This window comes from Dunckerocampus dactyliophorus, chromosome 1 (assembly GCF_027744805.1).
Source record: "Dunckerocampus dactyliophorus isolate RoL2022-P2 chromosome 1, RoL_Ddac_1.1, whole genome shotgun sequence".
Classification (NCBI taxonomy): domain Eukaryota; kingdom Metazoa; phylum Chordata; class Actinopteri; order Syngnathiformes; family Syngnathidae; genus Dunckerocampus; species Dunckerocampus dactyliophorus.
Window position 1 is genome coordinate 3,697,926 of NC_072819.1, and position 23,616 is coordinate 3,721,541.

At 35.7% G+C, this 23,616-nt stretch overlaps 1 protein-coding gene across 2 annotated transcripts in view; it reads left to right on the forward strand.

Annotated features, from left to right (window-relative positions):
* Positions 1–134: 134 nt before the first annotated feature.
* The window catches only part of LOC129173050 (sodium-driven chloride bicarbonate exchanger-like), a 39,749-nt gene continuing 16,267 nt past the window's right edge, over positions 135–23,616 (forward strand). Inside the window, exons 1-21 of one of the 2 annotated variants that reach the window (XM_054763541.1) lie at positions 135–512; positions 1,484–1,513; positions 8,241–8,322; positions 9,766–9,909; positions 9,991–10,132; positions 10,213–10,373; positions 11,838–12,026; positions 13,373–13,461; positions 13,796–13,953; positions 14,027–14,114; positions 14,249–14,395; positions 17,696–17,796; positions 17,884–18,058; positions 18,155–18,288; positions 18,376–18,621; positions 20,477–20,582; positions 21,633–21,794; positions 21,885–21,998; positions 22,796–22,957; positions 23,037–23,288; positions 23,353–23,421. In XM_054763541.1, coding sequence (XP_054619516.1) covers positions 465–512; positions 1,484–1,513; positions 8,241–8,322; positions 9,766–9,909; positions 9,991–10,132; positions 10,213–10,373; positions 11,838–12,026; positions 13,373–13,461; positions 13,796–13,953; positions 14,027–14,114; positions 14,249–14,395; positions 17,696–17,796; positions 17,884–18,058; positions 18,155–18,288; positions 18,376–18,621; positions 20,477–20,582; positions 21,633–21,794; positions 21,885–21,998; positions 22,796–22,957; positions 23,037–23,288; positions 23,353–23,421 — 2,799 coding nt within the window. In that variant the 5' untranslated portion in view covers positions 135–464. Of the gene's footprint in view, positions 513–1,483; positions 1,514–8,240; positions 8,323–9,765; positions 9,910–9,971; positions 10,133–10,212; positions 10,374–11,837; positions 12,027–13,372; positions 13,462–13,795; positions 13,954–14,026; positions 14,115–14,248; positions 14,396–17,695; positions 17,797–17,883; positions 18,059–18,154; positions 18,289–18,375; positions 18,622–20,476; positions 20,583–21,632; positions 21,795–21,884; positions 21,999–22,795; positions 22,958–23,036; positions 23,289–23,352; positions 23,422–23,616 lie in introns of those variants that run through there. The other variant, XM_054763635.1, reaches the window with a different exon arrangement.

Below are 23,616 nucleotides of genomic sequence, written 5' to 3' on the forward strand. Positions count from 1 at the left end.
TTGACCAGACGGGGGAGCCAGAGTACTGGGTCCTACCCCAGCCTCCTCACATTTCTATATTTTTCCATATATTTTATCATGCTATGACTACCGCAATACAACACTTCAACACGCACGCAGACCTAAATTAAAACATGGGGTATATTTGTATGTCAAGGCTGCCATTACGCTGTTTAAAGTGGCCATTGAAATGAATGAAATACATATATACCGGTGTGTCCTAGCCCACACACCTCATCTACCCTGCACGAGAGCAGCAACCTCCCCCCACCTCCATGCGTAAATGATGTAGGACCTCCATTTTTTTTTGTTGAAATTCTCCAACCGGTGAATTTACTGTTCGGCAACCTTCCTCATCGTCGTCATCCTCCTCCTCCTCGTCACCATCATCACCACCTCCAAGCTGCATCTGAGGAAGAAGAAGAAGACGACGACGAGCAGCGGGTTGTGACGGAGGAGAAAAGATGGACGTCACCGACCAGGGCGCTCAAATGGAGCCGCTTTTGCCATCGGTAAGAGACAAGTCTTCCTTTATTGTCTTCTACACGTGTGAGGACACAGACGGGATTTATTGGTGTGTCTGGAAACGAGCATCACATCTGTTTTTTGTCCCCCCCCCCCCCCCCCCCCCCCACGATGCAGTCACGTTATGCGCTGACATGATGTAGTGTGCGGGTGTACCTAATGAAATGTCCAGTGAGTGTACTTCACACGTCCTCGACCTTCAGCAGCATCTTATGCAACCTGCCAGCTAGCAGGAGAGGCATCTCCTCCTCCATCTTTCCGTACATTTTTTTTACTGTACGAGTGTGGCGCAGCGCAGCACAGCAGGGGTGTCCTAACTTTTTTTTTTTTTTTTTTACACCAGAGCAAATGATGTTGTTCACCGGACATTTCACGTTCGGAACGTGCCGCCGGCCAATAAAAATGATGACGATATGAATGAAATGGAACTTTTTTTGGTACAATGTATGTACAGTATGGCCTATGTCCAAAAAGCTTGTACTGTATTCAGCCACCTCCCCAAAGGAAGGAGGAGAGGAACACGAGGAACATGCACATAGGACACATGGGAGATGTTCTGTTGCAAGCCCTTGTTCCCCCGCAGCCCTCCTGCGCCTCCAGCAGCAAGCAAAAGCGTTGCCATGGTTTCAGCGGGATACCATGTAGCTTCAGTACGTGGCGCAATCGCAGTGGAGGGGGGGCCCTGAGCAGCACTTGACCTGAAGGCCTGTACCCCGACCATTGTATTGGGGGGGGTGCCCCGTCCACCCAACGGTAGGCACCCCCTACCCGCCAAGAAGTGCAATACAGTCAAAGTGTAGAGGAGCGATCACAATAAAGCTGTCAAGCGAAGGGGAAACACGGCAAGCGAGCCAGTGTAAAAATGCTTGAATTTACAGAGGAAAGGAAGGTATTGAATGCAGCATGGGTGTGCTAACAAGTCGTGTATCTGTAGATGACCATTTCCTTTTACTTGCAGGAACAAAGCGCTCAGGAAAACAAAAGTGTGGTAAGTAATATTTTTTTTCACAATATTACATTCATAATTACTGTATTATACAGTATAACATATCGTGATCGTATCTTTACGTAAGCGTTATGAATAATTCATTAAGATTGACTCGATTTAATGAATAATGATTCTCCTTAATGTCGGGCCACCGAATCATTCTTAATAATGAATGAAATTGTATTACATTCATTATTACATTTTTTTTTAATTATGTTATAATAATCACAGTATAATAATGATGTTAGATGTAATGGATGTGATTATTCATATTTATTACATTGATTAATTATATTGTAATAATAATAATAATGATTAATAGTTGTAATTAATAATTATTATATACAGTATAATGATTATATTTGTTTAAGTATGTTTAATAATGATAATAATTATACTACTACTAATAATAATTTATTAAAATGTAAGAATGTTTATTAATAATAATTATATTATATATAATGATTCCATTATACTTAATAGTTTTATATATAATTGTATATATACATATAATTATACTGTATGTGTATATATATATATATATATATATATATATATATATATATATATAAAATTATACTTAATAATATTATGCATAATAATTATCAATAGTTAGAAATAGTTAGATTTAATAGTTGCAATAGTTGGAATTAATATTTGTAATGAATAAATATTATATACAATTTTTGATTTTTGAATAATGATTAATAATTAATTTAGATTTAATATATATGATCTATTATTATAAATGTAATGAATACTTATTATATTATACATAATTATTAGATTTTTAAAAATACGGTATAATAATTATAATCATGATTAATAATTAATTTAGATTTAATTGATGAAAGTAAGAATTATATGATATAAAATGATGATATTTTAAATAATAATTAATTAATGCGTATTCTCCCTTTAATTACTGTTATTATTCACATATCCATTGTGATTTTTATTTATTTATTCTTTAGCTGGAATAGATTTAATAGATGGAATGAATAATTATTATACTTTATATTATTATATTTTTAAGTATGTTATGACAATTCTAATCATTCTTATAAATGAATTTAATTTTCCCTGAAACACCCGATGATCTCAGGTAACATCACTGATGCTGTGCCCTAGTTTTTGCATGGGAAGATGTGTCGTTACAACTGTATATACTGAGCAAACGATCAAAGAGTTTACTCAGATTAATCATAGAGCCTGTGTGGATTAATCAGGATTAATCACAACAAATACCCAATCATGTCTGTTGTTCTGACGTTCCGTGAAGGGGTTTTGACGTAGTATTATGCAAATCGGATGCACTGGTTGCCATATAGGTGGTTACCATAGCAACTAGGACACAACCCAGTAGCCCCCAGTCCAGACTCCCAGGTACCCGGTCCTGGACTTGACTGGTGGAAGTGCCACAGTGCAGCCCCATTTGGTGTTCCTTTGCTACAACATTTGCTACACACGTTTTTGGAGCGTCCCGTCCTGGCCCAAGACTTAGGTAACAAATCTACGAGGCTTGCAAGGCTCAGCAGAGAGAGCGAGAGAGAGAGAGAGAGAGAGAGAGAGAGAGAGAGAGAGAGAGAGAGAGAGAGAGAGAGAGAGAGAGAGAGAGAGAGAGAGACAAGCTGTGCACACATCAGGGTAGCATCTCTGATGTCACAATGCTAATCCCCGTCGGAGGGGGAGGCTGAGGAGGGGATTGGTGGATGGATGTGAATCGCAATCATTTGACCCTGGATGAGACCAGATTGAGTCAGAGTGCCGACTTTTCGCATGTGAGCACCTCGTATTCCGAGCCTCTATCCCTACACCTCTGCACCCCGCCACCAACATGCTCTCCACCGACTACAACAAAGGATTTATCCAGCAGGTACGTCACTGTGCCGTCTTTTATTTGGAAAGGGCCTGCAGAGGGGACAGTGCGTCCCAACCCTAGCCCTAACCCTAACCTTAAGCCCTTACCCCTAACCCTAACCCTACACATGTGCTGGTGGTGCTTGGAGGAGGTCCCGATGAGCTCGACCCGACGGATGGGATCGTTCTGGTTTCCCCACATTGACCCATCCCGCTCGGGATTGGAAATATCCACGTTTGGACCATTTTGAGGGATGGTTTATACCGTATACTGAAATGTATACTGTACTGTACAGCAGGGACATTTTTGGACCAAGTGTTACTCTCAGTGCGAGATCACCTCGGTAAACATCTGTAGGGATGAAAAACCATGACGACTAAAACCGCCGTAGCCAATCACAGAGGTCCTTTCCGCATGATAATCCATCTCCCGAGCCACAGAATCAACCCATGCACAATGGCCATTCATGTAATATTATGTAATATTATATGATATTATAGCATATGATATTATATGATATGATATGATATTATATCATATCATATAATATCATATTATTTAAAAAGACTACTCAAAATGGTCATCATAAAAAATAAAATATTAATATTAAAAAAAATTGTATTTAAAAATCTTAAATATTTTTAGAAAATGACAAAGTGTTTATCTATAAGAAGTGTGCCTTTGAAAGATCCTTTTCATACGCCTATTAACATGAGACTGGATAATATGTTTGCTTTGTGCAAATTTTTGTTTATTAAACATTCTGGGTCAAACGCAAAATGGAGCTTAATGTATAAAAAACAAAGACAGTGTACAACGAGGAGACGTCTGTAAGGTAAACTGTCCATCACTCACAGGAAAACTAGCAGCTCGTAACCCAAATTTTAGCTCGCAGTTCATAGCAAAATATCAGCCGAGAGACGGCTGGCATCTAAAACACACTCGGTAGTTGAGACAAGCGCTGTATAAATGACAATAAAAAATACCTGCAGTGCACCAGTACCTCCTCTCTTTTCCCTGGCATTTCAGAGGCGACGTACTCAACAACTCAACTCACAGCCACAGTAGATCAAAAATAACTTTGGTCTTGTTGCGGGGGGCGTCAAACTATCACAGTCAAACTACGGTGTGGGCCGAGGGTCAAACAGAATGTGCGCACATTAATCGCGCATCACAAAAAATAGTGCCGTTAAAGAAAATGTCTGTTAACATTTATGTCTGTTAATACTTTAATCAAACATCATTGTTTTATGTTATTTCCTATTTGTCATTCATTTGTATTTTTTATGTGTGTATTGATTTATTTGTATTTAGTGTTATTATTCACTTTTTTTGGTCACTTATCCGTTTTTATTTGGATTTTTAAAATACATCCTATTTCATTCTTATTTATATATGTAGTCATTTTTAGTTATTTCTACTTTATGATTAACTTCCCATTTTTTTATTTTTTAAGTCTAGTTTATTTTCTCATTAATGTTTACTTATTCTCATTTAATTACTCTTATTAGTTACATATCCATTTTTATTTGTATTTATTTATTCTTTATTAGCCACTAATACATTTTTATTATTATTTATTTTTTAACAGGTTTTCTTTTTATTATTCAATTTTATTTATTCTTTTGTGTTTCTTCAGTTCTTCTTTATGCATCACTTATCCATTTGTATTTAAATTTTTTGCAATCTTTTTCTGTATTATATAATTTTTTTTACTTGTGTTTACTTATTTAATAAAGTTTTATGAAATATTTTTATTTTTTGTTTTTTATGCTGTTTTATTTTTACATTTTTATTAAATATTTAATTTAATATATTTAATGAAATTAAATATTGTATTTAATATATTATTATTATTAATAAATAATGTTTAATGTATTTTCTATTTATCGTTAATGTGTATTCTCCCTTTAGTTACTGTTATTATTCACGTATCCATTGTGATTTTTATTTATTTATTCTTTATTACTTATTTTTTATTCTTTATTTGTTTTTCATTGTAATTGATTTATTTATTCATTTTTATTTATTTTCTATTTCATGAGTTACTTATCCTTTTTAAAAAAAAAAATATTAGGTCTATTTGTAAGTCCAGTCTATTCTATCATTCATTTGTATTTATTCTCTTTTTATTTACTCTTATTACTCACAAAAACATTTTTATTTGTTGTGGATTTTCTTTCATGACTTTCTAATTGATCTTTGATGAAAATGATGACAGTATTAGTAGCTGCTGACATCAGGAAAAGGGGCGTGGCCATTTGGGCCACGTTGAATCGTGCGTGTGTAAACACGTGTGTACAGCATGCATGTATGTACTGTCTTTATGTGGATTTGACATGCAGTTGAGTGATGCACATAGAGAAACACGTGCATCACGCTCGGTGGCATGTCCGCCCCTCCTCCACCATCATCATCCTCATCCATCCCGATTCCCTTGCGGGCTTGTTGATCACGTGATCCCCGTGCTGCCCTGCAGCCTGCGTGGTGGGTCGCATCTCCACTGATGGAAGATTTATTTCCGTTTCTGTATCTAAACAGCAAAAAAAAAAAAAAAAAAAAAAGTCGGCCAGGTTGACGTCCGCCGCGGACCACGCCGGTCTCGCTGGGTAACATCAGGTGGCGGTACCGAGCGTCGTCGTCTATAAATAGGAGGACGCCTGCTGGGAGGAGTTTGTCAAAAGCTCTCCATTTCTACCCCTCTTACTCCACATCTATAGATGTGTATCTATAGTACTGTATATCTACAGTGTGTCCCTCATGTCAAAGCATGACCTTATATAAGGATGCTTTTTATAAACAGAAAAAACAGAAAAATAAAAACATATGTAATAATTCCAACAAAATAATTCAAATGTGATCATTCATTCATTTTCTTGAATAAAAAAATATACCACACAATTTGCATGAATAGAGAAATGCATAAATAAATAAATTTCATAATAATTATATTTTAAATCATTCAAATTAAATGATTTACAAAAATAGAAAAATAAATAAATAATTGTAATAATTATAACAAAATAATTCACATTAAATTATTTACAAAATTCAACATTTTTATATCATCTTTATACATTTTTTACATTTAAATGAAAAATAAAAAATAACTAAATACATGTAATAATTATTAAAAAAAATAATTCAAATGAAATTATTTACAAAATTCAACATTTTAATATAATTTCTATACATTTTTTACATTTAAATGAAAAATAAAAAATAACTAAATACATGTAATAATTATTAAAAAAATAATTCAAATGAAATTATTTACAAAATTCAACATTTTAATATAATTTCTATACATTTTTTACATTTAAATGAAAAATGGAAAACTAAATAAATACATGTAATAATTATAAAAAATAATTCAAATTAAATTATTGACAAAAGTCGACATTTTAATGTCATATTTTTACTTTATACCTTTTTTACACATAAATGAAATATAGATAAATAAATATATTTTTATAATTCTGAAAGTTATAAATTAATATGAAAACTAAATTATTTATAAATTTCAACAGTATATTATATCTATACATTATACTACTTTTTTTTTTTTTTACATTTGAATGAAAAATAGAGATGTAAATAAATACTTTGAATAGTTATGAGAAATATTTCAAATTACATTATTTAGAAAATTCAACATTTGAGTGTCATATTTACACTATGCGTTAAACCATTCAGTAATTATAAAACATAATTCCAATTAAACTATTTATAAAATTTGACGTTTTAATATCATATTTATACATGATAGCATTATTTTTTACACTTCAACAAAAAGTGGAGAAATATAAATAAACATATTCAATAATTATACAAATTAACTTAAATTATATTATTCATAAAATTCAATTTTAATATAATATTTTTACATTTTACTTTTTTTTTTACATTTGAATGAAACATAGATAAATAAATATTTAATGATTCTAAAAATTAAAACTAAATTGTAAATTGTGTAATATCATCTCCATACATTATACTTTTTTTTTTTACATTTGAATGAAAAATAGGGAAATAAAGAAATACCTGTAATAATTATAAGAAATAATTCAAAATACATTATTGACAATTTTAATGTCATATTTATACGTTATACCGTTCCATAATTAACATCATATTTATACATGATGCCATTTTTTTACACCTGAATGAAAAGTGGAGAAATAAATAAATAAATACATTTAATAATGATACAAAAATAATTCAAATAAAATGTGTTTTAACTTCATTAATAATTCTGAATTAAATACTTCATCAATTAAAAAAATATTTGGAAAAAAATTAAGAAGGAATCATTTCAAAACGTAAACATTTTAATAAATAAAAAACAATATTAAAGGGTGTGTCTTACAGGGCGGTCCTAAAGTCTCAACGTATTGGCAACAATGCTTATATTATTCAATATTTCATATGGATAGTTTTATATATAATAGTCATTCATTCATTACTATTTTATTTTGTGGAAAATAATAATAAAATAATAATAATACATTTAATTTATAAAGTGCTTTTCAGGATACTCAAATAACCTAAAATAATGGGTTATATATACAAAATAAATGTCTTTTATTGTTCTACATAAACTAACCGGAGGCGTATGCTAACCCAGGTTTCACTGTATTAGCAAGCTAGTAGGACGCTAACAATTTAGAATGTTTTGCGAAAAAATACATGAACAGCGCGACAACGCTAACCGAAGAATGTGCGCAAACCGTCGCAAAATTTTGCCGTAAATTTCCGAGGTTAACCGATAAACTCCGCCAACCAATGCGTTCGCTGACCCCGGTTCCTGCGTACGCGTCGTGTGGCCGCCCTGAAATGAAGCTGTGGTTGTGTTTGTGTCACCAGAGGGCTGACGAGGAAGCGGTGGTGGATCGGGGCGGAACGCGCTCCATGCTCAACACCAACTTTGAGAAAGAAGAACTGGAAGGTAACGAGTCCGCTTGTCTTTCATTCCTTCAAACAAACCATGCATGGGAGTGTCGCTCGGCGCCAGGCGAGGTTTGTGCACGCCACACGATGTTGGCACACACGCTGGCACAACACCCCACACAACAACACAAGGGGCACCTGTTTTCATATTTTGCAAAGCAACGTGCTAACAAGTGATATACTACTTGTATGTTTCAAGTGCATCTCAAAAACTGTATTATTCATATCTACTGCACTCTTTGATCTTTTTCTTTACATTTTTCAAATATTTCAGCTTTCTTCTTAAATAATTTTTGTAAATAGACTTCTCATAATATTATGACTTTACTCTCATAATATTATGACTTTATTCACATAATATTAAAACTTTATTCCCATAATATTATAACTTTAGTCTCATAATATTATGACTTTATTCCCATAATATTATGACTTTTTCCCCATAATATTAAAACTTTATTCCCATAATGTTAGAACTTTATTCTCATAATATTATGACTTTATTCCCATAATATTATGACTTTATTCCCATAATATTAAAACTTTATTCCCATAGTGTTATGACTATATTCCCATAATATTATGACTATATTCCCTTAATATTTTGACTTTATTCCCATAATATTAGCACTTTATTCTCCTAATATTATGACTTTATTCCCATAATATTATAACTTTTCCCCCATAATATGAAAACTTTATTCCCATAATATTAAAACTTTATTCCCAAGCTAATTAAAAAAAATGGCAACTTCATTTAGTTTTGTTTCTTTCTCATAATATTACTTTTAAAAAAAATCACATAATTTTTATTGAATATTTCAACTCTGTGCTACTAAAATGACCTTCTTCCTCATAATATTACAACATTATTCCAAAAATACAACGGCACATTCTAAAAATAAAATTTAGCAAGAAAACTAAAAAAAAACAACTGTAAAAATGGAGAGAATAATTTGTAATTTTATGAGAATAACGTCGATGCACTCTTTTCTTGAAACATATGTCACTTCTCAGCATATTTGGCAAAATATGACAATGGCGAAGTTGCCACCCTTGGTTTTGATACTCGTGGTTTGACTTATTGATGTGTTTTTTTGCCGGCCATGTTAGTAAGTTGAAGTGGTGCAGGAGGCAAGAACAAGAACAGGAACTCCACAGTTCTCTGAGCATTGGACGTTGGGGGGGGTTAGGGGGGTTAGGGGGGTTGGGAGACAGTCAACTCGGATTATCTTCACTCCCGCCGTGCGCATGCATGCTAGACTTCTGCACGCACAAGCACGAACGCTGCAAAGGCCTTTTCTGAGCTTGCCTTTGTTTTGCTTTGCGTGGAAAAAAGCAGAACTTCTGAACAAACCCGCTATTACTTTGACGCCAAAGGCATTCTCCCAAAAAATTCACACTTTTCCCGTAACGCCACATTTTGCCTGCGCCATTCCAGGTCATCGCACCCTGTACATCGGCGTGCACGTCCCTCTGGGTCGGAGATCGCATCGCCGCCACCGCCACCACGGCCATCGGCACAGGAAGCGGTCCAAGGAGAGGGACTCGCCGGCCGACGACGGCCGAGAATCCCCCTCGCACAGTAAGCATCTTTCGGTTAGCGTTACGTTAACGTCCGTGGAGAAATAGAGAAGGCTTGTTTGTTTGTCCCTGGCCGCTGCAGAAGATACGCCGGCTCAGAGGGTGCAGTTCCTGTTGGGGACAGAGGATGGCGACGAGGAGCACATCCCACACGCCCTGTTCACCGAGCTGGACGAAATCTGCCTCAGAGAGGGGGAGGACGCGGAATGGAAGGAGACCGCCAGGTAGACGTCGTCTCGAGAGGCCAAACGTGAAAACGGTGTATGTTTGTATGTGAAATGTGTGTGTGTGTGTGTGTGTGCAGGTGGCTGAAGTTTGAGGAGGATGTGGAGGACGGCGGCGAAAGATGGAGCAAGCCGTACGTGGCCACGCTGTCTCTCCACAGTCTGTTTGAACTCCGCAGCTGCATCATGAACGGCACCGTCATGCTGGACATGAGAGCTCATTCGCTGGAGGAGATTGCTGGTAAAAACAGAACAACAAAAACAACACACACGTTCACTAAACCGAAACCTAATTGATACGCACATCAAAATGTCTATTTTGCTGTTTTAAAAAAAGTATAGAATTGTTTTTAAATAAATAAAAATAATACATAAAAAGTTTCACAGTTGTTTTTTAACTGTATTTTTTGTTTGTTTATTTTTTTAAATAAAAATAATACATTTTTAAAAGTTTCATTTTTGCAACTCCTTTTATATATTACATAAAATACTAATATATATATATATATATATATATATATATATATATATATATATAAGTTTTACTTTTGCTTAATTTTTTTTTATTGTTTTTAAAATTATTTTTGTGATTATTTGTTTTAATTTTTCTTTTAAGTTTCAATGTTGTTTTTTTAATTTACTTTTTATATTTGTTTATGTTATCATAAAAATAATACTTTTTTTTTAAATTTAAGTTTAATTTTTGCATCTCTTGATATTTTTTAAATAAAAAATAATCATTTTTTAAAAAATACTGTTTTTTAAATTATTTGTAATTATTAGTGTAAAATATTTTTATAATAAAAACAATTAAAGTTTCACTTTTGAATCTCTTGAGATAAAAAATAATCTTTTTTTAAGTTCAATGGTTGCTATTTAAATAAATGTTACGTTTTTATTTTATTATTATTATTAAATATTTATATTAAATATAATAAACTAATATACATATTTTTAAAGTTTTACTTTTTCTTTTAAAAATTTTGTTTTTATTATTTTTAATAAGTTTTTTTTTAATTAATTTCTTTACTTCTGCTTTTATAAAAAATCATTTATTTATTACTTTTATTGTTTCAAAATTGTTTTTACAATAAAAACAAGAATATAAAAAAAAAATTGTCCCTTTTGAAATTATTTATTTAAAAAAATGAATCACTTTATTTAAAAAAAAGTTCACTTTTGCCTTTCAAAAATAATTATCGACTATTAATTTTGATCAATTATTTAAAAAAAATTATAATAAAAATAATCATAATTGTTTTGCATCTATTTTGATAAAAAATATCTTCTCTTTTAAATTTTACTTTTATTTTTTTTAATTATTTGTTATTATTACTTCTTTTTTGTATATATTGTTTATAATCAAAATAGTAATTGTTTTTTTAAAGTTTCACTTTTGCATCTTTTTTAAATAATTTTTTATTTAAAAAAATTATTTATTTCTTTTATATTTATAATTTAAAAAATATTTTTCATCCTGCAGATAATTCTAATTTTTAAAGTTGCATCTCTTTTGATGTTTTTTTTTATCTAAAAAAAACAAAGTCTGTAAAAAAAAATGCATCTGACAGCAACTATGGTGCTTTCAAGGACCAGTGAATAAAGAGCGAAATCCCAACGGCTTGAGGAAAACACATAATGATTTCTGTGTACCAAATCTGAGCGCAGTAAAACAAAGCCAAGCCCAGCGTATTGTTCTTGTCAGATATGGTCCTGGATCAGCACGAAGTGTCGGGCCCGGTGGGTCAGGATGCCAGGAGGAGGATCCGTGAGGCCCTGCTCAAGCAGCATCACCACCAGAACCACAAGAAACTCGCCAACCGCATCCCCATCGTGCGCTCCTTCGCAGACATCGGCAAGAAGCAGTCGGAACCGCATTCCATGGACAAGAACGGTGAGTTCCTTGAGGTCAGATTCCACCTCCATGACATCCAGTACCATCATTGTGTGTGTGTGTGTTGTCATCTTTGCTCAAACTTAAAAGCGCCGCCTGAGCAAATCGGCCCCCGTGGAACTACAACCACACTGGCGCTGTGGCGGCGGCCGTACGCATGCTGCGTGTCGTGTCTGACCGCCCCTTGGTCGCCACTGAGCTCGCTCAGGAGTCACGTCCACGCCAGAGCGGAGGCGCCGGTTGACGGGAACCAGGCCAAGCGTCTTAGCGTCCTGGAGGCCGTGGCGCAAGGCTACTGGCCCATCTCGCTGGAAGACCATGAAGTCTGCACAGGCAATGAGCCGGACTCTGTCCACCAGAGTAGAGATAGTGTCCATAATATCATAATATCATAATATTACGTCATATCATAAATAGACAACTAACTACTAACTTTTTTCTAGTTGTAGCGCTAGTACCCACAACTTACTCACACACGCTTGATTACATAATCTTCATCTTGTTTATGGTCGTGTAGTCCGTCCAGGTCTTGCGCGGGTCTACAATGTTGTTGATGGTTGTTTAGTCCGTTCCAGTCCTGCACGGGTCTACAATGTTGTTGATGGGTTTGCCGTTCCTCCCAGCCTTGCGTGGGTCTACAGTCTTCTTGCTGGTTGTGTAGTTTGTTCCAGTCTTGTGCAGGTCTATAATTTTGTTAATGGATGTGCAGTCCGTTCCAGTCTTGCGCGAATCTACAGTCTTGTTGCGGGTCGTGTAGTTTGTTCCAGTCTTGCGTGGGTTTACAATCTTCCTGATGGCCGTGTAGTCTGTTCTAGTCTTCCGCAGGTCTACAATCTTTCTGATGGTCATGTAGTCCATTCCAGTCTTTCGCGGGTCTACAATGTTGTTGATGGGCGGACAGTCCGTTCCGGTCTTGCGCAGGTCTACAATGTTGGTGGTGGTCATGTAGTTCGTTCTAGTCTTGTGTGGGTCTCCAATGTTGTTGACGGTCCAAAGAAAAAAAAAATTAAACAAATTAAATAAAATTCAAACAAAAATAAAGTTTTTAAAATAAAATTGGATGGGTATGAAGAGGGGGCTGTCTTTTAGCGATGCTACATGTATGTTTTCATGAGAAGCACTGTGGATCCCCGCATAGTTGCAATTCAGCACCCGCAAGGCATGCCGGGAAGCCACCCAGCACGCCCATGCTCGATTCGGACGTCAAAAAGCAGACATTTTGACGGGCGTCTCCATTTTTTCAGCAGCGTTCACCACTCACACGTCACTTGAGTCCTTTTCCGGTTCTTCATTGGCATATTTCCCTCCCCGCTTTGGCGAAAATGACACTGGAGTTTTCTTCACAGGCCAAACCGTTTCACCGCAGTCCCAGCCGGCCAGCACCGAAGGCAAACAAGACGTGAGCAGGGAAAACAGCGCGGTGGACTTCAGCAAGGTGAGCAACCGCTGCTTCTGCTGTTTATTTAACGGGACGCGCAACCCCCCCCCGGGTAATACGACCCGGGGGGCGCGTGTTTAATTAAAGATCGGGTGTCGTGCGGAGGGGTGACCTTCCACCTCTCAGCCTGGGAAACACACAAGCTAAGAGAAACAACCGATGTTTTCTTTCTTATGATTCCTTCTAAGATGATGAGTTGTTTCTTTTTTTTGTGCGACTTTTTCTTGTTAGATTAGAACTTTTTTCTCTTCATATTTGGAATTTTTTTTGTTAAATGGACGTCGACGTGCGACGTGCGTGTTTTGGTCTTCAATCATTTTTATTTTGTCAGATTGACCTTCACTTCATGAAGAAAATCCCACCCGGCGCCGAGGCGTCCAACGTCTTGGTCGGGGAGCTGGAGTTCCTCGAGCGTCCCGTGGTGGCCTTTGTGCGCCTGGCTCCCGCCGTGCTGCTCAACGGCCTTGCCGAGGTTCCCATCACCACCAGGTCCCGCCCCCCGCTGACCTTGGTGTTTTCTTGTGAACAGACGATCGCTAACTGCTCTCTTTGTCTCGCACAGGTTCCTTTTCATCCTCCTCGGGCCTTTGGGAAAAGGTCCGCAGTACCATGAAATCGGGCGGTCCATTGCCACCCTGATGACTGACGAGGTGAGGCCTCGGAAACGTGGATTTTCTGGACTTTTCCTTCCGTTTCGTCAGCGTTTCCCACAGCACAGATGCTGATTTCTTTCTCCTGCTATGAATAACACCACTGCTTTTTCAACCCCACCCCTCCCCTCCAGGTTTTCCATGACGTGGCGTATAAAGCCAAAGACAGAAACGACCTGGTCGCCGGCATCGATGAGTTCCTGGACCAAGTGACCGTGTTGCCCCCTGGAGAGTGGGACCCCTCCATCAGAATAGAACCTCCCAAGAATGTGCCCTCCCAGGTATGCCCCGGACAAAAAAAAAGAGAAAAAAGGTCAAACGGCACAGCGCCTTTTCCGCTTGGAGCCGGCACAGCGCCCTACGTAACAATGATAATGGTAACCCTGCTAGATGTAGCAACTCTTCAGACCTCGCTAGCTCGCCTAAGAGACAAAACCAGAGGCTGGGAGTTCAAAAGTGTCGCTCGTGTTGAGCCGCGTCATGTCATGACCCGCCTGCGTAGCGCAGGGGTGTCCACCACGTTCTAAAAATGAAAGAAAACTACAAAAAAACAGCAAAAATGGAAAAATCCGCAGTAATTTGACAAGAATAAAGTCAAAATATTGAGGGAAAAACCTTGCAATAATATCAGGAAAAATTCATTTTAGTAGCATGAAGATGACATATGAAAGAAAAAAGACATCATTCTTTTCAAGTCTTAATAAAACAACAGCAGAAATTGTAAAAAACAGCTGTAAGTCTATAACAAAAAATATGAAGCGACAAAAGTCGTCTTCTAACGAGAAAAAAAGTCGCAACATTACAAGAATAAACTTGTAATATGAGATATGAGAAATTATTTGTTGAAATAAAATAAAAATCTAAAGTTAAAATATTTAGAAAATTTCAAAATAAAAAAACAAGAAAAAATTATTTCATATTTGTATTTATTTATTTCATATGTCTTTTAATTGTGTCATATTTGTATTTATTTATATACATATTTTTCATGAATAATGAATTTATTATTATTATTTTAAATGTCATAGAATTATTGGCAGGGATAAAAATGTGTAAAAGTGTTCTAGCAAATCCTGCCTTGGGGTGCAGTCGGCTGGGGTAGGCTCCAAGTCGGCTGGGTTAGGCTCCAAGTCGGCTGGGGTAGGCTCCAAGTCGGCTGGGATAGGCTCCATCCAGCCCACCGCAGCCCTGAGCGGGAGACGTGGTAGAGAATGTACGCATGGATGGAGCTGGAGAAGATACGCTGTACGTGTATGCCCCGCTCGCTCCCAAGAACAACACTTTTAAATAAAGCAGCCCGAAAATAGCTCGTGAAAGGAATGTTTTTTTGGGGGGGGGGTTTGTAAGAGAGGACTGAGAGCAACCGGCCTGTGGAGTTGCATCATCAAAGCCAAAGCAGCGACCACACGCACATATCTCAAGACATATTTTTAGCTGACACCTCAAACTGATCTGCAGCAACAATAAGCCAGAAAATAGCTGAAAAACAGATGATTCATGTCTACGTCACGCTTTGCTCTTTTTTTTCACATTTTTGCTGTTTTTTTTTAAACATTTTCCAACTATTTCAACATTGTTCTTGTAAATTTTCTTGTTGGAATATTATGACATTCCCATCATTTTATAACTTTTTCCCCAACAGTCACAATATTACGATTTGAAAAAGAATAACATCTTTTTTTCTTGAATATTTCAACTCTATGCTGCTAAAATGACATTCTTTTTCCTCATAATATTACATATTTATTCCGGTAATTTTTTTTCTTGTTACACTATGACCTCTCTTCTTGTAATATTTGGACTTAAAATATAAAATATGTAATTTTAATAATACATTTTTTTCCCAAAATATTTGGACTTTATTCTCATGATATTATAATTTTTTCCTGAACCTAATTTTCCAAAAAATACAACCTCATTTTGTTTCTCATAATATGAGCACTTTTTAAAAAAAATTAACGTATTTTTTCATTAATATATCAACTCTATGCTACTAAAAACTACTAATTATTTATCTTCATAATATTACCAGTTTATTCTTGGAAAATTGTGACTTTTTCTCATAACACTACGACTATTAGGACTTCAAATAAAAGTAAATAAAATATTAATAATACAAAGAAAATTACATCTGTTTTTTTCCATTTCTCTTTTTATTTTCCAAATATTTCAAACTTCATCTAGTATTTTTTTCCTACACTTATGACTTTATTCCCATAATATTATGACTTTTTCCCAAACCTGATTTCCCCAAAATTACAACTTCATTTTGTTCTACTCTCATAACAATTTTTTTCTTTAATATTTCAATTTTATTCATCTGAAATGACTTTATTTTTCCTCATAAAATTACCAGTTTATTTTGTTAGAATGCAATTTTTATTGTCCTAAAAATACAGCTTTTTTTTGTTTTTTTGGTGTTTGGCGTTTCCGCTTCTCGTAAAGTTCATTCTTGTAATATTATGACTTTATTCCCATGATATTATAACTTTTTCCTCAACCTAATTTGACAGAAAATACAATTTAATTTAGTCTTATTTGTTTGTCTTAATATTACGTATGTATTTTTCTTGAATATTTCAACTCTATGCCCCTAAAACGACATTATTTTTCCTCATTTATTACTTTGTATTTTTATTTCAATTTATTGACTATAAAAATTTAACTTTTTCTCGTTAGAATACGCCTTTTTTCCCTTCATATTTTGACTTTATTCTTGTAGAATCACCGCTGTTTTTTCCCATTTCTGCTTTTTTTTTTTTCCAAATATTTAAAACTTCCAGTAGTAATTTTTTTTCCTCATAATTATGACTTTATTTCCATAATATTATAACTTTTTCCCCAACCTAATTTTCCAAAAATTACATGTTTTGTTTCTTTCTCAAAATATTACTTAAAAAAAATGTGTTTTTTCTTGAATACCTCAACTCTTTAGTACTAAAATGAGATTATTTTTGCAAGTTTATTCTCGGAAAATTGTGACTTTTATTCTCATTGGAATAAAACAATTAAAATTACAACCATTTTTCAAAAATGTTTCTTTCTACATAACATTTGGACTTAAAAAATAACAAATTTTTCTTTAATATTTCCACTTGACGCTACTAAAATGACATTATTTTTCCTCATAATATTATGACATTATTCTCATACATTGACGACTTTTTGTTGTTAGATAGAACTTTTTTCTCTTAATATTTTGACTTTATTCTCATAAAATTACAGCTGTTTGGTGGTTTTTTTTTCCATTTCAAATTTCTTTGGTAAATGCTATTTTTGCAATATTATGACTTTATTCCTTTAACTTTTTCCCCAACCTAATTTTCCCAATATTTTGTTTGTTTTTTTATAATATTACAGCTTAAAAAAATATTTCAACTTCATGCTCCTAAAATGACGTTATTTTTCCCCATAACATTTATACTTTTTTGTTTCATTTTTTATTTCAATTTATTCTCATTAAAAATGCAATTTTGTGAACTTTATTTTCTTTTTGTTGTTTTTCCGTTTTCTTGTTAAACGATTTTTTTATAATGCGCCGAGGGCCCGAGGGTCAGGGATCATTTTTCTTCCCGTTCCAGGAAAAGCGTAAGATTCCTCCTGTTCCCAACGGAGTCACTGACCTCGTGGAGTCGGGGGAGCATGGAGGCCACGGCGGCCCTGAGCTCCAGCGCACTGGAAAGTAGGTGGAAAAAACGGTTAGCCTTTGCTAACGCCTTTGCTATACGTAAAATGGTAAAATGCCTCTTTTTATTTTTTTTACCCCAAGGCTCTTTGGTGGCTTCGTCATGGACATCAAGAGAAAGGCGCCTCACTACCTTTCCGACTACACTGACGCCATCAGCCTGCAGTGTCTGGCCTCTTTCCTTTTCCTTTACTGCGCCTGCATGTCACCCGTTATCACCTTTGGCGGTCTCCTCGGCGAGGCCACCGAAGGACGTGTGGTAAGATGATGGAGTTCTTTTCCCCCACATTTTAAAACCAGGAGATGTTCCAAAGCGGGTTCTGCTGATCCATCTCCTTTGCTGTGGTGTTTTCAGAGCGCTATCGAGTCTTTATTCGGGGCGTCCATGACCGGTATTGCCTACTCGCTCTTTGCCGGGCAGCCTCTGACCATCCTTGGCAGCACAGGTCCGGTTCTTGTGTTTGAGAAGATTCTCTTCAAGTTCTGCAAGTGTGTTTTTTTTTTGGTTGTTTTCTCGCTTGGTGGTTGTTCTTGCTCAGAGGAGCCATGTCTGACACGTTTCCTATCCTCTCTCAGGGACTACGGGCTGTCCTACCTGTCCCTGAGGGCCTGCATCGGCTTGTGGACGTCCTTCTTCTGCCTCCTGCTGGTGGCCACCGACGCCAGCTCGCTGGTCTGCTACATCACGCGCTTCACGGAGGAAGCCTTTGCCGCCCTCATCTGCATCATCTTCATCTACGAGGCGCTGGAGAAGCTCCTCCACCTGGGCGTGCACTACCCCATCAATAAGAACAACAACCTTCAGAAGCTGACGCAGTACTCGTAAGTGTTTGTTCACCCCTCACGTCACGTAGAAATGAATGGAAAGACTCCCGTCACGGCACGTTATCATTGGCTTGTCTTTTGATTCCGCAATCGGCCTCCGGCGGGTACGACCAGGGCAGCAGAGCCAACTCGCCCTGGCCGGCGGGGCTAGCTCATTTGTCATGCAGCTTGTTCAGTAAAGTAAGAAAAACTGATTACGTTGCTCGGAACATCGCAATTTTTTTCTTTTTTTTTGTTCATCTTTAACATTCCATCTGAAAATCTTTAAGGCAGGGATCTCTTTTTTGTTTTTATTGTAATTATTCTTATTATCATTATTGTTTTATTTGTATTTATTTTTTGTTATTATTGTAATTATTTTTATTGCTGTTTTAAATGATTTCCAATGTTATTTATTTAAAAAATATTGTATTTAATAAAATTATGCATTTTTTTAAAATAACTTCACATTTGCACAGTTTTTATTAAAAGTTTAAAATTAAAAGTTTTTAAGTTTCACTTTTGCTTTTGAAAAAAAATAATTTCTTTTTCCATTTTTTATATTATTAAGTCTTTATTTCTTTATGTAAAAAATACTTTTTAGTTGAAAAAAATTATGTATTTTTAAAATAATTTCACTTTTGCATCTTTTTAGATTTTTTCAATTACATAAATAATAACCATTTTTGCTTTATGAAAAATATATTTTATTGTTACTTTTCCATATTGTTTCATTATAATTTCTTTACTATTTTTAAAATAAATAATTATAATAGTAAAAAATATAACGTATTAATAATAAATAACTAAATATTTATATGAATTTATAATACCAATATAATTTAATTTGTACATATTTGTATATTTTTTTAAATAAAAAAGTAATATTTTTTCAAATAAAATGTCACATTTGCTTTTTTACCAAATTACTTTTGTTGTGATTCCTAATGTAATGTTTTTAAAAATATATTTTTCATAAAAAATATATAAAATATATATAAAAAAAATATATAAATATATATAATATTTATTATTGAAATAATAATAATCTTTTTTTAATGTTTCACTTTTGATTTTTTTCACTTTTTCACTTTTTCTATTATTATTGTTTTCTTTGTTTAAAAAATATTTTTAGTTGAAAAAAATGCATTTTTTAAATAATTTTAAATAATGTGTCTTTTTATGAAAAGATAATAATCATTTTTAGTTTTACTTTTGCTTTTAAAAATGTACCCATTTTATTGTATCGTTACCCCGCCTGTCGCCCGAAGTTGCCCGAAGTCAGCTGGGATAGGCCCCCCTCATGACCCCGTGACCCCAATGAGGATGAAGCGGTATAGAAAATGAATGGATGGATGGATGGATGTATTATTATTGTTATTATTATTATTTAAAAACAATAATAGTCTTTATTCTGTTTTTTTTTGGAAGTTTCACTTTTGCGTCTCACAGTAACTATGCCGTGTTCAAGGACCGCCAAACAAAGTAGAAATCTCATCGGTTGAGGAAAACACATGATTAGTGCAGCGTACACACACAAACATGCCAAAATGGTGCACGTATGCTATTCATTTGAGCTGTACTATCACATATTTATAAAAGATTACCCACTTATGGTGAAGAAGATGTGTTTTCAGTGGAAAAAAACAGCGTGTTTCTGTGAATAAAATGACCAAATATGACCCAAATCCATAGATTTGCAAGGAAAGTAGCCGGTCGCAGTGTTTCCCCGTCGTTACACTGAGGTGAGGAGGTGGCAAGAAAGCCAAGTATTTGATTTGATTGGATTCTTTCGTAGCGCCAGATCACAACAGAAGTCATTTCATACGCAACAGATTTGTAGAAAGTAAATGCCGAACGTTGCCCTCCGTAGGTGCGCTTGCGTGGAACCCAGCCATCCCAGCAACGAGACGCTGCGGTTGTGGGAGAAGAGGAACGTCACGGCCGCCCATGTCAACTGGACCATGTTGGACGTTAAGGTAAGTAAGCTTCACCGTTCAAACTCCACCGCTTCACTCTAGCACCGTTTTTCAAAAACATACTAAATCATAAATCACAATCACTTGATGACTTTATGGCTTTATTCCAATATTATCTGGACTTCACTTTATTCCCATAATATTATAACTTTTACCACAACTTTATTGAGTCTTTTGTTTCTCATAATGGCGACTTTTACTTTAATATTTCATATTATTTTTCCTCACGACATTACAATGTTATTCTTTGCCAGTTTTTCTCCCTGGATTAGGACATTTGTCCTCACAACGTTTTGACTTTATTCTTGTATTAATTACTGCTGATTGTTCCATTTTTGCTGTTTTTGTTGTTTTTGTTTAAAAAGTTTGTTTTTAAGAATGTGCCGCGGGCCAATGAAAAAAACACCCGCTTGCCGCAAATGGCCGCAGCTTGGACACTCCTGCTGTTCATCCTTAGCGAAGAGAAAACATTCACACAAAAAGCTTATAGTGTATCCAAAATATTTTCTTTTTTTTTTTTGACATAAATGCTTATTGTGCATCCAAAAATGTTAATTTTAATTTTAATTTTAATTTTAATTGCTTATTGTGCATGAAAAAAATAATTTAAATTGTTATTTTAATTTAAATTTGACAAGCGATTACTGTACATCCTTAAAGAAAAAAGCATTCACACAAATGCACAAAAATTATTATTGTGCATCCAAAATATTTCAATTTAAATTTTAGGGATTGCTGTTCAGGTGAAATCTGACAGGAAAAGCATCTTTTCGCTGGAAAGATGCATCCTGTTTGCTACTGTGGCGCCCTCGAGCAAAGCACCAAACGTCCAAATTGCTCAAGGGCCAGGACAAGCCAACCGGGAACAGATCAAGATTCAGTCCGCTTCCCCTTTTTTGGCATAAAATGAGCAGAATGCGAATTTGTTAACGACAACTGACACCATTTTAGACTCCAAATAATCCAAAAAGTCACAGCAGGCCACAAAAGCAGCAGCGCAAGCGGCGCGTGACGGCCAGTCGTCCTCACGGTGTCCTTTGGTGCCAGTAGGAGTGCGAAGAGCTGCACGGGGAATTTCATGGCAGCGCCTGCGGCCCCCACGGCCCTTACATCCCCGACGTCCTCTTCTGGTGCGTGGTCCTCTTCTTCTCCACCGTCTTCATGTCCGCCTTCCTCAAGGAGTTCAAGACCAGGCGCTACTTCCCTACCAAGGCCGGTACCAAACCCACTTTGAGCCATCTCGCCCCCTGCTGGCCGAGAGGCACACTGCAGTTAATGCAGGATTTGTCTTGCTTGCTTCAGGTGCGGGCCATCATCAGCGACTTTGCCGTTTTCATCACCATCCTCACCATGGTTCTGGTGGACTACGCTCTGGGAATCCCCTCGCCCAAACTTCAAGTTCCCAGCAAGTTTAAAGTGAGTCCGCTACACCCCTGTTGTTTTTTGGATTAGTTTTTTTTCAATTTCAACTTCCACATTTTTCTTGTAAAATTGTAAAAAAAAAAAAATGAATAGATCTACAAATGTAAAATAATATAAATATAAATCTTAATCAAGAAACAATAATGTGCTTTACTATTTTTACCAAAAATGAATACATTTATTTAAACTTATTTTTTTAGAATAAATTAACTGTTTTTGCCATTTTTACAAAAAATAAATGCAAAAAATGAATAGATAAACATAAACATGTAAAAAAAAATTCATACGAATGTAAATCTTAATCAAGAAGCAGTGAATCAAATTTACCAAAAATAAATGTTAGAAAAAAATGAATAAAGATAAACAAAATAAAAGTAAAAATAAAATACAATAAATAAATTCCATTAATTAAAAAAATATTTATGAAATAAACAAAACAACTATTTTTGCCATTTTTACCAAAAATACATAAAAAAATGACTACATAAAAATAAATGCAAAAATGTAAATTAATATAAATATGAATCTTAATCAAGAAGGTACTTTACTATTTTTGTTATTTTCACAAAATGTAAATGTTAAAAATAAATCCAAATAAATAAATACATGTATTAAAAAGAAATGAAAATGTACAGTACGAGTAAACAAAAAAATGATTTCTAAAAAATGACTGCTATTTCTTCCATTTTTACCAAAAAAACATTTAAAAATTGAATCGATAGCCGTAAATGTAAAAATGGAATGTGCTCTATTATTTGGTACCTTGGTTCTAATCCACAAACTGCTTCCAGCCAACCAGAGATGATCGTGGCTGGGTCATCAACCCCGTCGGGCCTAACCCGTGGTGGACCACCATCATCACCTTCATCCCCGCTCTCCTGTGCACCATCCTCATCTTCATGGACCAACAGATCACGGCAGTCATCATCAACAGGAAGGAGCACAAATTGAAGGTACGTCACGTCCTCGTCCTCACGTCCACCCGTCAACGACGACGTGCAAGACGTTGTGGTCTGGGCTCGGGTCTTCCAGAAAGGCTGCGGCTACCACCTGGACCTGTTCGTGGTCGGGCTGATGCTGGGCGTGTGCTCGGTGATGGGCCTGCCGTGGTTCGTGGCGGCCACCGTGCTCTCCATCTCCCACGTCAACAGCTTGAAGCTGGAGTCCGAGTGCTCGGCTCCCGGCGAGCAGCCCAAGTTCCTGGGCATCCGCGAGCAGCGCTTCACCGGCCTCATGATCTTCACCCTGATGGGCTGCTCCGTCTTCATGACCTCCGTGCTGAAGGTCAGGAGACAGGAAGACATAAGTGGATAAGCGCTTGTTCTTGAAATCCGCCTTCTGATTGCAGTTCATTCCGATGCCGGTGCTCTACGGGGTCTTTCTCTACATGGGGGCGTCCTCGCTTCGAGGCATTCAGGTGAGAAAGCTTTACAGCTCAAAACCCCAGGACCCCCCCCCCCCATTATTTCTCACTCTTCTCTCCAGCGTTATATTGTGTCCTGTTCATTTCGCATTTTTCCAATTTTCACGGCCAACAAGTTGCCGAAATGTAATCCCAGTTTTTGCACATCCACTCGGTTTTTGTACAGGCAACTTTTTCGTGTAATTAGCT